The sequence below is a fragment of the Phaseolus vulgaris genome, chromosome 4 (assembly GCF_000499845.2).
Source record: "Phaseolus vulgaris cultivar G19833 chromosome 4, P. vulgaris v2.0, whole genome shotgun sequence".
Lineage (NCBI taxonomy): Eukaryota > Viridiplantae > Streptophyta > Magnoliopsida > Fabales > Fabaceae > Phaseolus > Phaseolus vulgaris.
Genome location: NC_023756.2, coordinates 701,220 through 716,515, shown reverse-complemented (window position 1 = coordinate 716,515; position 15,296 = coordinate 701,220). Strand labels below are relative to the sequence as shown.

At 35.6% G+C, this 15,296-nt stretch overlaps 1 protein-coding gene and 1 long non-coding RNA gene across 3 annotated transcripts in view; both read left to right on the top strand.

Moving 5' to 3' along the window:
* Positions 1–823: 823 nt before the first annotated feature.
* Positions 824–3,879, top strand: LOC137836690 (uncharacterized). The gene is made up of 4 exons (XR_011085335.1): positions 824–1,823; positions 1,914–2,229; positions 2,654–2,778; positions 3,679–3,879. It is a non-coding gene; the product is annotated as an uncharacterized lncRNA (long non-coding RNA).
* A 1,106-nt stretch (positions 3,880–4,985) lies between these two features.
* The window catches only part of LOC137836685 (putative disease resistance RPP13-like protein 1), a 32,519-nt gene continuing 22,208 nt past the window's right edge, over positions 4,986–15,296 (top strand). The window contains exons 1-2 of one of the 2 annotated variants that reach the window (XM_068645372.1): positions 4,986–8,540; positions 9,360–9,646. In XM_068645372.1, the coding sequence (XP_068501473.1) occupies positions 5,120–8,479 (3,360 nt within the window). In that variant the 5' untranslated portion in view covers positions 4,986–5,119 and the 3' untranslated portion in view covers positions 8,480–8,540; positions 9,360–9,646. Of the gene's footprint in view, positions 8,541–9,359; positions 9,647–15,296 lie in introns of those variants that run through there. The other variant, XM_068645373.1, reaches the window with a different exon arrangement.

The window sequence follows — 15,296 nt, the reverse complement described above, 5'->3', positions numbered from 1 at the left end:
TGTCGGACACATTGTTTCAAATCTTATTTTTCTCAAACGCATGAAACATATTGAAATAGATTGTCACGTCGTTAGAGAAAAACTACAATGTGAATTATTTCATCTTCTCCCTTTCAAGAGTTCTGAGCAATATGCTGACATTTTCACCAAGGTCCTTGATCAATCCATATTCGGTAAATGGTTTCCAAGCTTGGGTTGAAAAATTATCAACCTCCAGCTTGAGGAAGGCTATTGGGCTTCATTATTTTTGTAGTTTATTTTCTATTGGGCTTGGTTTTGTTTTTCCTAATGGGCCTTCTTACTTAGGTTCCTTTCTTTTACAAATAGCAATCTGTTGTTTTCTGTCCAGAAAATGAATAACAAAGTAAGAAATTGTTCATCTTTTCTCTGTTCTTGCTCTTTTCGTTTGTTCCTCTTTGGTGCGTGCTCAATGTCTTCCATTATCCCTGTATGAGCATTTTGGTCTTCTGCTATCTTATGTGCACCATGGAAACTCAATACTCCACATGATATTCGTCAACATAGTAACTTCTTCTTTAAATTTGAATACATATGTCAAATACAAAATATTTTATGGCCAGAAAACATAATACTAAATCGGTATTAAGTCCCAGTGTAGAGTTAGTCAATGAAACAATATTAAACAACATGATGGTTAAGAGATTCTAAGTTGAAAAACACTGAAATTATGCTGATGTTGATGGTAAATCCTCTGATTTCTTGGGCCAGAGTAATTAGGCAAGTGAGACTCTGCATCCAATTAAGGGCTTTAGTTTTAGTGAATGGGCAATGGGTTAATGAACCATGTTCAGACTTCATACAGAAATTCTTTGGAGTTTTAGCTATTTGTCACACAGCTATTCCAGATGAAGATAATGAATCTGGAGAAATTTCCTATGAAGCCGAATCACCAGATGAAGCAGCTTTTGTCATAGCTGCAAGGGAGCTTGGTTTTGAGTTTTTTGCAAGGACACAATCAAGCATATCATTGCACGAATTGCATTATGAAAGTGGAAAAAAGGTTGACAGGTTGGCTAACTCCTTTTACCATGTTCCCTTTTCTAATATGTTCCCCACAATGTTGGTGGCCAAATTTGTCATCTCAGATGAGATCATATAACTTCTATTTAATAGAGTAGTTCAGCTTCTATTGTCAACAATGTTTTATCTGGCTTCTCACTAAAACAAAATTATAATAGGATTTTCAAAGCTTTGGTTTGCCCTTCCTTTTACATCTTCATATATCTATTCAACTAGTTTCATTGTATATAAGACCCATAAAAGAAAAAGTTCAATTATGGATTTTTCGGATGGTATAAATTATAGTTATAGGGAAATTTTCCTTTCTGCAAAATCATATGTAAAGGGAAAGACTCTCAGAAAGTGTTTGTGCTCTTAAATCTGATTTTAGGATGAAAGATTGAGGGGAATAAAAGAATCATTATTAACTCTTAATAAGAGAAAATTCTACTTGAAATTTTTAAATGATTTGATTCATGTAGTGCCAATGAGTGGTATATATTTCTAGTTTGTATTCTTTGTCTTTATTTCTGATAAACTCTGTCAATAGGTTTGAACCTGTTTGATATATTTGGTCGATGCAGAGAGAGTGATTTAAGAAGCTTTGAACAAGTCTTTACATAGCATATTATAATTTTGACGCATTTTCATTTGTTTTAAATGTGTGTTTAATTTAGTGTTCATTGGGTTAATTTTTGACCAGCTTCTAATGTGTTAGAGTTCAGCAGTTCCCGCAAAAGAATGTCAGTGATAGTGAGGAATGAGGAAAATCAATTATTGCTCCTATGCAAGGGTGCAGACAGGTTTCAATTAATATCCCATGCTTTTTGAATGATGGAGTTGTTAATAGCATGTAGTAACGTCAAATTGTGTATTTCCCTGCATATATTCAGTGTAATGTTTGAAAGGCTCTCACAGCATGGAAGACAGTTTGAGGTTGAAACCAGAGATCATATCAAAAGGTACGCCGATGCTGGTTTAAGAAGCCTTGTAGTCACATACCGTGAACTTGATGAAGAAGAATATAAGTTATGGGACAAGGAGTTTTCAAAGGTCAAAAACTTCTGTAACAGAAGACCGAGATGCACTGGTGGATGCAGCTGCTCACAAGATGGAAAGAGATTTGATATTTCTTGGTGTTACTGCAGTTGAGGATAGACTGCAAAAAGGGGTAAGTGTAAACTTTTAAATCTTCCTACTCCTAATTATGTAAGTCTTTGCATTTATTATTTTTAGAATTTGGGTTAAGGGCCGAACTCAATCTCAGAAAATCAAATTGTAAAGTGATATTTGTCTAAGTTTTATTTAAGTCATATTTCTAGTTGATGTGAAATCAAAGTGGACTAGGGGTGACTTGAATGAAGACAACTTTACAACAATTATGTACCCAGTGAGAATAAAATAGAAGTTTCTGACAATAAATGAACTTGGCTTCAGACATAGACACTGAAACAGGGAAAAATGGCAGTAAAAAAAATCAGATATTAATACCTTTGTTCTCGATTAGTTAATAAAGCTTATTCGACATGGAAATACAGGTTCCTGAGTGTATTGAAAAGCTTGCACGGGCAAAAATCAAGTTATGGGTATTGACTGGAAATATTATAACCATGTCAGCCTAAAAAATATGCAGGTTACAAGGTTGGTAAAATTGGGAACTGGGAAGACAACATTATGTATTGGTGATGGGGCAAATGATGTTGGCATGCTTCAGGAGGCTGATATTGGAGTTGCATTAATGGTGCTGAAGGGATGCAGGTCTAAAGATACATTTGATTATTCTTATCTGGGCTGCTCTTTTACCTGTTCTTAAGAAAGATTATATTCTCCAAAACCATAATAAATGAAGAAACTGAAGAGATTCTAATATAACTTAGGGAGTGTTAAAGAGCTTATAGGGACTTTATTTGAGCTTATGATAATAATTGATGATTCTTATAATTATAACCTCTTTAGCTTATTTCAATGAACTTCATAATGAAGCTTATAAAATAAGTTGTTATTAGCCTATTCCAATCACTTCTATGTTCCTATTTATGACAAATGATCTTATATGAGATAATAACTTATTGAAGATGTGCTTAATGAAGATATTTTTACCCGAATGTGTCATTAGTCTAACCAGGTCTACATGTTCTTACCTCTTTTGTGGTGTTTAACATGTGGTCTTAATATGTTTTGCATTTGAATTATTTTAAATTATGGAGAAATTCACTTAAGGATAATGAACCAAGTTGTCAAACCAACATGCATGCAACATAAGTTATCAGTAATGTTATTGTGTACTTAATAGAGTTGTTAGAAAGTGACTATGCCAATCAATAAGGAAAGAAATCCAGAACTTTAATTTCTGCAGAGGCAAAGGGATTAAAACCTTCACTTATAAGCTTTATATAAAAGTAACTGTATTGCCAATAAAAAAAAAACAAAAAGTTTAAAACAATACCACAATTGCAAGGAGAACAAATAAAAAGTAACCATCATTAAATAACTAGTAATAGGTATATAAAAACATTTGATTTAGTAACAAAACAACTACTCCACACTAGCAGTCCTAAACACATCATTAAGATTTCTGAATGTACATGCCAACTTTTGTATGATAAGCTAATGTTTGAATGACTGTTTCTGATATTTGTAAATAAATGTTGTCTACAGGGTATCATGGCAACTGATTTTGCAATAGCTCAATTCCGGTTTCTGGAGCGTTTGTTGTTGGTACATGGCCATTGGTCTTTCCAAAGTGGGTTTGTACCAATGTACCATGATATTATACAGAGAGAACAAGTAGAAGGGATTGAAATTGGGTTATGGCATTTTTTTTACATGTTCTAAGATAAAGAGGTTTTGATTTTCAAACTGGTGTATAGTATGAGATAGGACCTTGCTTGTGTTGATTTTATAATTAAGATGAAAAGAAGTCTAAGAAGTATGAATAAAAAACTCAACAATATAATGAACACTTAAATAAGAGTGACAAACAAAAAGCTAATGTACATAAACATGCATTAATCCAAATAGAATCCAGTTACTAATTTTCTCCACTTTAACCATCTGCAAAGATGGAACTAATTAGATAGCTGACACACTTAAAACAGAGAATAAGAATTTCTACAAAGAAATGACATTGTTGCAACTACAAGAAAGCATGTTATTCAAAAGGACTTAAAAGTTGATGATGCTTAAAGAGATAATTGTTTTCTGCCTTCACTGTAGTATAACTGCAGGGTCTGATGCTATACAATTCTATAACTTGTCATATATAAATCAAAATATCATGAAAATCACCAATACCTCTTATTTAAATGGATTGCTTAACAATCTCAGGAAGTAAGATGAAATTCAATTAGCCAGCTTAATCTTGATCTACTGAACAAGTACATTAAAATAATTCTTAGGAAAAGCTTTTGTAAGATTGTGACTTCAACTCTCCAAATTTTATACACTCATATAATGTCTTTACATCAGGCACCATCTCAGAAAAACAACATTGAAAATATTTGCTTAATAATTTTTTAGGAAATCTTTAAGTTTTTTAAAAATATCTCTTACATAAATATAAAAATATATTCATTTATTATATAGAGTATATGAATAAATAAATCAAACTCCTCCATATCATATATCTTTTATGTTTTTAAGGTATATTAAGTGATAAATAAAGAGAGAAAGAAACCAAATTAAGTGAATAAGGAAAGGATGCGAATTAGTACATAAACTAAATTTGCATGAATATAATATAAAAAATATTATTTGGAATCAGATATTATCCAAACAGTTAAAATTTTGGTTTGGAACTACTGTCAGATTTCAGTGATGATTTGTTTCATCTTATTATCAGATATCCATTCATGGATTACAGTTGTTAACACTTTTCTTATCAGAAACAGTTAACAATTATTGCTTCACTGGGGCCCACAACCCTCTTCCCATTCGTTCATTCATCACATCCAACAGCTCACATTTTATATTGGTTGAGTTCCCATTAAACAAAAACATCTTCTTTTTAAAGTCAAGTCATCCTTTGTAACTACTCTTCTCATCACTTTGCCATTCATTCCTGCATTCAATCCATTTCACTTCATTTCCAACTCCTACTATGGCAGCAGCACTTGTTGGTGGTGCTCTTCTTTCCGCCTTTCTTCAGGTTGCATTCGACAGGCTCGCTTCTCGTCAATTTCTAGACTTCTTTCGTAGAAGAAAACTTGATGAGAAACTGCTCGCCAATTTGAACATCATGCTGCATTCCATAAATGCTCTCGCTGATGATGCTGAACTAAAGCAGCTCACAGATCCACACGTCAAAGCATGGCTTGTTGCTGTCAAAGAGGCTGTCTTTGATGCAGAGGATCTGTTGGGTGAAATAGACCATAAGCTCACCAGATGCCAAGTCGAAGCTCAATCCCAACCTCAAACCTGTACTTACAAGGTATCAAATTTCTTGAACTCTACTTTCAGTTCATTTAACAAGAAAATTGAATCAGGGTTGAAAGAAGTCCTGCGGAGACTAGAATATCTTGCAAACCAAAAGGATGCTCTTGGTTTGAAAAGGCGTACTTATTCTGATGATAATGATAGATCAGGCAGTAGAGTGTCACAGAAATTGCCATCATCTTCTTTGGTGGTTGAAAGTGTTATTTACGGTAGAGATGCTGACAAAGATATAATCATTAATTGGCTCACATCTGAAATCGACAATCCTAACCACCCATCAATATTTTCCATTGTGGGCATGGGTGGGTTGGGTAAGACCACACTCGCCCAGCATGTGTACAATGACCCAAAGATCGAAGATGTAAAATTTGATATCAAAGCCTGGGTTTGTGTTTCTGATCATTTTCATGTTTTGACCGTGACAAGAACAATTCTTGAGGCAATCACTGATAAAACAGATGATAGTGGGAACCTAGAAATGGTTCACAAAAAACTGAAAGAAAAATTGTCAGGAAAGAAATTTCTTCTTGTTTTGGATGATGTTTGGAACGAAAGACCAGCAGAATGGGAAGCTGTGCAAACTCCTCTTAGCTATGGGGCTCCAGGAAGTAGAATTCTTGTCACAACTCGCAGTGAGAAAGTTGCTTCTAGCATGAGGTCTGAAGTGCATCTTCTAAAGCAATTAGGAGAGGACGAATGCAGGAAAGTTTTTGAAAATCATGCATTAAAAGATGGTGATATTGAATTGAATGATGAGTTCATGAAGGTTGGTAGAAGAATAGTTGAGAAGTGCAAGGGATTACCTCTAGCTCTGAAAACAATTGGATGTCTTTTGAGCACAAATTCATCCATTTCAGATTGGAAGAACATATTGGAAAGTGAGATATGGGAGTTACCAAAAGAACACAGTGAAATTATTCCTGCGTTATTTTTGAGCTATCACCATCTTCCTTCTCATCTTAAAAGGTGCTTTGCTTATTGTGCCTTATTCCCCAAAGATTATGAGTTTGTGAAGGAGGAGTTAATTTTTTTGTGGATGGCCCAAAATTTTCTACTGAGTACACAACATATTAGACATCCAGAACAAATTGGGGAAGAGTACTTCAATGATCTACTGTCAAGGTGTTTTTTTAACAAATCAAGCGTCGTAGGGCGTTTCGTCATGCATGACCTTCTGAATGATTTGGCAAAATATGTATATGCGGATTTCTGTTTCAGGTTGAAATTTGATAATGAACAATATATACAGAAAACAACCCGTCATTTTTCATTTGAATTCCGTGACGTCAAAAGTTTTGATGGTTTTGAGAGTTTAACTGATGCTAAAAAACTTCGTTCATTTCTTCCTATCTCACTATATGGGAGATCTCCATGGGATTTCAAGATTTCGATACATGATTTGTTTTCCAATATTAAGTTTATACGCGTGTTATCTTTCCGTGGTTGTTTACACCTTAGAGAGGTCCCAGATTCTGTAGGTGATCTTAAACATCTCCAATCGTTAGATCTTTCGTCTACAGAGATACAAAAGCTACCTGACTCGATATGTTTGCTCTATAACTTACTAATACTGAAGTTGAACAATTGTTCAATGTTGGAGGAGTTTCCCTTAAATTTGCATAAGCTTACCAAATTGCGTTGCCTGGAATTTGTAGGTACAAAAGTGAGAAAGATGCCAATGCATTTTGGAGAATTGAAGAATCTTCAAGTACTAAGTATGTTTTTCGTGGATAAAAATAGTGAGCTAAGTACTAAGGAACTGGGCGGATTGGGAGGACTCAATCTTCATGGAAGGCTATCAATCATTGACGTGCAGAATATTGGGAATCCTTTGGATGCATTAAAAGCAAATTTGAAAGATAAACGCCTTGTGGAGCTACAATTATATTGGAAGTCGGACCACATCCCTGATGATCCAAAGAAAGAAAAGGAAGTACTTCAGAATCTACAACCTTCCAATCACTTGGAGAAATTGTCAATCTGGAACTACAATGCTACAGAATTCCCAAGTTGGGAATTCGATAATTCGTTATCAAATCTGGTGTTCTTAAAGTTGTTTAAATGTAAATACTGCCTATGTTTGCCTCCCCTTGGACTTTTGTCATCACTGAAGACCCTTCAGATTGCAGGGCTTGATGGAATAGTGAGCATTGGTGCTGAATTTTATGGGAGCAACTCTTCGTTTCCATCCTTGGAGTGGTTGGAATTCCGCAATATGACGAAATGGGAAGAATGGGAGTGTAAAACTACTTCTTTTCCACGTCTTGAAGAGCTTTATGTGGATAATTGTCCGAAACTGAAAGGTACGAAAGTAGTTGTTAGTGATGAGCTCAGAATGAGCGGAAACAGTATGGACACATCGCATACTGATGGAGGCACCGACTCTCTTACAATCTTTCCACTACATTTCTTTCCAAAGCTCTGTACTCTTGAACTGATACGCTGCCCAAACCTAAGAAGAATTTCACAGGAGTACGCTCATAATCATCTCACGTCTCTATGTATTTCTGCTTGCGCTCAATTTAAATCATTCCTGTTTCCCAAACGCATGCAAATCCTGTTTCCGTCCCTTACTGGGCTGCATATAATTAATTGTCCAGAAGTGGAGTTGTTCCCAGATGGAGGTTTGCCATTAAATATAAAACAAATGTCTCTTTCATGTTTAAAACTTATCGCCTCCTTGAGAGACAACTTGGACCCCAACACATCTCTTCAAAGGTTGTGTATTTACAAGTTGGAGGTGGAGTGTTTTCCCGATGAAGTTTTGCTGCCACGCTCTCTCACCTCTCTAGAAATCCGTTGGTGTCCAAATCTTAAAAAGATGCACTACAAAGGTCTCTGCCACCTCTCCTCTCTCATATTTGAGGATTGTCCCAGCCTTGAATGCTTACCAGCGGAGGGTCTCCCCAAATCCATCTCTTCTCTTACAATCTTCGATTGTCCATTGCTGAAGGAGCGGTGTCGAAATCCAGATGGCGAAGACTGGGGAAAGATTGCTCACATCCAAAAACTGGAACTTTCATAAGATGAGTCAGAAGTTCAAAATTAGGCGTGCACCTATTTCAATTTGTCTGCCACTTCAACAGGTTCCAATTCTCCAGAATATCTTTGTACCTTTTCGATTACCATTTTGTTAGTTGCAAACGGTAACCCTATAATTGCCATTTTTCAAACAAGAGCAGCACATGATATACTTGAACTCAACTACGTTTTTCATGAATCAATTACTTTTATTTTACTCTTATTTTCGTGCAAAATTATTTCAATTTTTCTGTTGAAATTAAATTCCAACCGAATGTTTTTCCTAATTTTAGAATACTACGAAAATCGTGTAGCTATCCATTCCGAACAGAGTATTCTGTGTTCTTATTTCATGTTACTACAGTTTCTGACAAAAAATGAACTTAAACTTAATAATAGATCACTGGAACTAAATGATCCAAAAAATGAAGTTTTGAATGGAAACTGCAGTGGACATAAAGGACATTCTGTATCTAAGGAACTTGTAATTGGAATTTAAAAGTATATTTCATCAAGATTTTTAGGCATTAAAATAAGTCTTATGGTGTTCAATGAAGACTGAGTTTGATAGGATTTTGGGAAAAGTTCCAAATCTCTGAGTGTATTCAATTCAAGCTGTAGCTAGTCCAACTCCATTGCAGCACATTTGTTTATTTTAACACTTTTTTTATCTAAATATGAAGCTAGCTGTGAATGCAATTAACATTGTGAAGCTTTAGAACTGCACTTTAATTGGAAAAATCTAAACATGCAGCTCTATAAAAAATTTGTATGCTAATGTATTTATGATGGATACACCCATTCTTTCTTGATTTTTAAGTTAATCATTTAAATGGAACAATGTGCTTATGCTTTTGTTTCTTTCTACCTTATTTCTTCCACAGCTCTTCCAAAGTTGGTGTGTAGCACTGTACCATGATATTATACAGAGGAAATAAGTATGAAATTGGGTTGTGATGAGGAGTTCCTATACAACCCTTAATTCTTAGAATGGAGTTTTGAAATGCAAATACTTTAAACATTAATTCTTAGAACATTGTAGATTGGAAAGTGGATTTCTGAACCAAACTCTTTTGTTGAACCTCTTGGTGGGTCTATTTGATTCTAAACTTGTCTTTGAAGGAATAAAATAGAACCCACTTTTCTTATTTGTATGTTACTGTTTCAATTATATTTGTTGTCCATCAATGCTCTCACTCATCATGCAGAGCAAAAGCAGTTCACAATTATTTCCTTTCCTAAAATATGAGAAATTTTGAAATCCATGCGAACACATAACTGCATACACTAGAAAAAAAATCATAAAATATAAACCAATTTTAGAGATAAAAAATAATTAGGATAAATAAACACATGTATTTAATCTTTTTCTTACTTTTCTTATATTTTCTAACGAACTTGTACACTTTTTTTAATCTTCTTTTTTTCTAATGAATGTTTCTCAATTTGTTTCTAGTGTAGTTCAAAAGTTTCATTTTATGCATGCTTTTGAAAAAAAAAATCACTTACAAAGAAAATAAATCCTACTTTTATCAACGAATAGATATTACATTTTGCTTTTACATCTACCCTAACCTCTTTTAGGAAAATTTTAGTCAGAAATCTTTCTTTTTAAATTTTTTGTATTATATAATACCTAAAATCTACAATATTTTTACAAGGATTTAACATGCCGTGAATTCTCTTAAAAGAGAGGGACCTTCGGGAACGCGAACAATGGATAATTTAATAAATCCTTTTATGAGGATAGACAAATTGTGACATCTGACATCTATTCATTACTTGGGTGTGATTGACATTTGACATCTATTCTTTACCTCGAGGAGGAATGCTGGGAAATATTCTTAACAAGGTCAACGTAATATGAACTCAAAACAAAATTGCATAAATTAGGGAAAAATTTCACAAATCTGGAAAGAGGATAGTTTTGGAGTGCAAGAAATTTCAGAATTTTTTTCCCGAAATAGTTTCTCATTGAAATTCTGTGTAAGAATCCCAACAAAATTTGGGACCAAATGCAATAAATTTCAGCTTAAACAGATGAGAATTTAGTTAGAAAAAAAAATAAAACAGTTTCACAAAGAAACGAACCTTCGTAGGATTCGTCCCACAAGATTGGCAATAAATTTTTTAAACACAATTAAAAATTATGAAGGTTCGTTTGTGTATTAATCTGTTTGATTTTTTTCGTAGGTGAATACTCATCTGTTTGACCAGAAATTTTTCGCGTTTTGTCCCAAATTTAGTGCAGATTCTTACGTGGAATTTCAGGAAAAAACTATTTCGGGAGAATTCTTTAGAAATTTTGTGCAAATCAAAGGCTATCCTCTACCAAAACTTGTGCAATGTTGCCCCATTTTCTGCAATTTTATTCTGGGTCCGTATTGCGCTGAAAAAATTCACACAAGTACTTTCATATGTTGTTTGCACACAGGTAAGGAGGCACGTCCATAAACCAATTACGAAAGGAAGATACAAGAAAGAAAAGTCAGGACGTTTTGTTTTCGGAAAACCAGTTTTGTTCACTCTCGGTCTGGGACTGACGACGCCTTACTCCTTGGATATTTTGGTCTGAAATTTTTAACAGACGTTCGTCACTGTGTCTATTGTATTTTGGAAGAGACTTGAGCTCCGGATTCGTCCCACAAGCTTGGCAATAAATTTTTTATTCATCACTGTCAGGCCTGAAAGGAAGGTTCATTCGTGTGTGAAAACTCATTCGTTTGACTCAAAATTTTTCGCGTTTTGTCCCAAATTAAGTGGAGATTCTTATGAGGAATTTCAAGAAAAAACTATTTCGGGAGATTTTTTCAGAAATTTTGTGCAAACCAAATGCTATCCTCTACCAAAACTTGTGAAATTTCGCTCAACTTTCTGCAATTTTATTCTGGGTCCGTATTGTGCTGAAAAAATTCTTACAAGTACTTTCATATATTGTTTGCACCCAGGTAAGGCGGCACATCCATAAACAAATCACAAAAGGAAGATACGGGGAAGAAAAGCATGGACGTTTTGTTTTCGGAAAACCAATTTTGTTCACTCTCAGTCTGGGACTTACTACGCATTACTCCATGGGAATTTTGGTTTGAAATTTTTACCAGACAATCGTCACTATGTCTATTGAGTTTAGGCTGAGACTCGAGCTCCAGATTCGTCCCACAAGATTGGCAATAAATTTTTTATTCATCACTGCCAGGGCTGAAAGAGAGGTTCGTTTGTGTGTGAAACTGTTTGATTTTTTTCGTTGGTGAATAGTCATCCGTTTGACCCGAAATTTGTCGCGTTTTGTCCCAAATTCAGTGGAGATTCTTATGTAAAATTTCAGGAAAAAACTATTTCAGGAGAATTTTTCAGAAATTTTGTGCACCCCAAAGGATATCCTCTACCAAAACTTGTGAAATTTCGCCCAACTTTGTGAAATTTTATTTTGGGTCCGTATTGCGCTGAAAAAATTCACACAAGTACTTTCATATGTTCTTTGCACCTAGGTAAGGAGGCACGTCCATAAAAAAATCACAAAACGAAGACACGGGGAAGAAAAGTCAGGACGTTTTGTTTTCGGAAAACCAGTTTTGTTCACTCTCGGTCTGGGACTTACTATGAGTTACTCGTTCGGTATTTCGGTCTAAAATTTTTACCAGACGTTCGTCACTGTGTCTATTGAGTTTTGGCTAGGGCTTGAGCTCCAGATTTGTCCCACAAGATTGGCAATAAATTTTTTATTCATCACTGCCAGGGCTGAAAGGAAGGTTCGTTTGTGTGTGAAACTGTTTGATTTTTTTCGTGGGTGAATACTCATCCGTTTGACCCGAAATTTGTCGCGATTTGTCCCAAATTCAGTGGAGATTCTTACGTGGAATTTCAGGAAAAAACTATTTCGGGAGAATTTTCACAGAAATTTTGTGCAAACCAATTGCTATCCTCTACCAAAACTTGTGAAATTTCGCCCAACTTTATGAAATTTTATTTTGGGTCTGTATTGCGCTGAAAAAATTCACACAAGTACTTTCATATGTTGTTTGCACCCAGGTAAGGAGGCACGTCCATAAACAAATCACAAAAGGAAGATACGGGGAAGAAAAGCCAGGACGTTTTGTTTTCGGAACACCAGTTTTGTTCACTCTCGGTCTGGGACTTACTACGCCTTACTCCTTGGGTATTTTGGTCTGAAATTTTTACCAGACGTTTGTCTCTGTGTCTATTGAGTTTTGGCTAAGACTTGAGCTCCAGATTCGTCTCACAAGATTGGCAATAAATTTTTTATTCATCACTGCCAGGGCTAAAAGGAAGGTTCGTTTGTGTGTGAAACTGTTTGATTTTTTTCGTGGGTGAATATTCATCCGTTTGACTCGAAATTTGTCGCGTTTTGTCCCAAGTTCGGTGGACATTCTTACGTGGAATTTCTGGAAAAAGCTATTTCGGGAGAATTTTCAGAAATTTTGTGAAAACCAAAGGCTATCCTCTACCAAAACTTGTGAAATTTTGCCCAACTTTGTGAAATTTTATTCTGGGTCCGTATTGATGAGATTCCAATAGCACAATATGAATGATTCTTGACATTCTTAGGAATCAACTTGAGTTGGATATGAGATAGGCACTTTATCATAGAATTGGATCAAGGTTCTATGAACAAGAACTCACCAAAACTAGTACCAAAACCCAAACTCATATGGAAGTTCCAATTATTGTCAAATTGAACCGATTAAAATGGAAGGAAAAGCAAATGCACCGAACAAAATGGATTAGAACTGAATTGAACCGAACATAAAGACTAGAAATGAAGAAGAAACAATGAAGAACAGCAAGGAAGCAAATGAACTGAAGCAAAACTCGTAAGAATTGAAAATGCCGAATAGAAAATCAAAGGAAGCAAGCCAAGACATGAACAATTAAAAGAGAAGGAAGGAAGGAGAAGAGAAAGCTCATGAAGATGGAGGAATGGTTGGATGATCACGCCACTTAGAGGATGGTGACTCCAAGATGAGTGTGCAAGCCGCCACTTGAGGTAACCATTGAACTCTCAAGATAAGACTAGTGAGGAAGGCACAAAGCTCTCCAATGCTTTCTCAAAAATTGAGTATAGTTTCTCTAATCAAAATTCAAATCTGAAAAATACAAGGGCAACACCTTAATTTATAGCCTAGAGGTGCTGAAATGCAAAGCTAATCAAATTCAAAATTCCCCCCCAAATTACATGAAAGTGGCGCCAACTATAGACATGAGGAAGGTGTGACTTCCTCTCTCACTTTGGCACCTCCTTATTATTTCTACACCCCCCTTACTAAGCTCACACTCTTTATTTAATATTCATACCTCCTATAACTATCCAAAAGCAATTCACATGATGCTCTTTTATTTATTGTTTGGCCTTCCCTTCATGGTTTGAACTTGGGCTTGGCATGGCCTTTTTTGGGCTTGAGATATGGGCTTGAGCTTTGGGCTTGGGATTTGCTTGGGCTTCTTGGGCTTGGGCTTCAACTTTTGCAAAGATTAATAACAAGATTTTTAAGTGTGAGGGCGAGTGACCTTGTCCTTCATTACTATAGGCCTCCTTTATTTAATTCTCATCATGTATTGCGCTGAAAAAACTCACACAAGTACTTTCATAGGTTGTTTGCACCCAGGTAAGGAGGCATTTCCATAAACAAATCACAAAAGAAAAATATGGGGAAGAAAAGCGAGGACGTTTTGTTTTCGGAAAACTAGTTTTGTTCACTCTCGGTCTGGGATTTACTACGCCTTACTCCTTGGGCATTTTGGTGTGAAATTTTTACCAGACGTTCGTCACTGTGTCTATTGAGTTTTGGGTGAGACTTGAGCTCCAGATTCGTCCCACAATATTGGCAATAAATTTTTTATTCATCACTGCCAGGGCTGAAATGAAGGTTCGTTTGTGTGTGAAACTATTTGATTTTTTTCGTGGGTGAATACTCATCCGTTTGACCCGAAATTTGTTGCGTTTTGTCCCAAATTCAGTGGAGATTCTTACGTGGAATTTCAGGAAAACACTATTTCGGCAGAATTTTTCATAAATTTTGTGCAAACCAAAGGCTATCCTCTACAAAAACTTGTGAAATTTCGCCCAACTTTGTGCAATTTTATGCTGGGTCCATATTGCGCTGAAAAAACTCACACAAGTACCTTCATATGTTGTTTGCACCCAGGTAAGGAGGCACGTCCATAAACAAATCAGAAAAGGAAGATGCGTGGAAGAAAAGCCAGGACGTTTTGTTTACGGAAAACCAGTTTTGTTCACTCTCGGTCTAGGACTTACTACGCCTTCATCCTTGGGTATTTTGGTATGAAATTTTTACCAGACGTTCGTCACTGTGTCTATTCAGTTTTGGCTGAGACTTGAGCTCCAGATTCGTACCGCAAGATTTGCAATAAATTTTTTATTCATCACTGCCAGGGCTGAAATGAAGGTTCGTTTGTGTGTGAAACTGTTTGATTTTTTCGTGGGTGAATACTCATCCGTTTCACCCGAAATTTGTCGCGTTTTGTCCCAAATTCAGTGGAGATTCTTACGTGGAATTTCAAGAAAAAACTATTTCGGGAGAATTTTTCATAAATTTTGGGCAAAGCAAAGGCTATCCTCTACCAAAACTTGTGAAATTTCGCCCAACTTTGTGCAATTTGATTATGGGTCCGTATTGCTCTGAAAAAACTCACACAAGTACTTTCATATGATGTTTGCACCCAGGTAAAGAGGCACGTCCATAGACAAATCAGAAAAGGAAGATACGGGGAAGAAAAGCCAGGACGTTTTGTTTTCGGAAAATCGGTTTTGTTCACTCTCGGTCTGGGACTTACTACGCCTT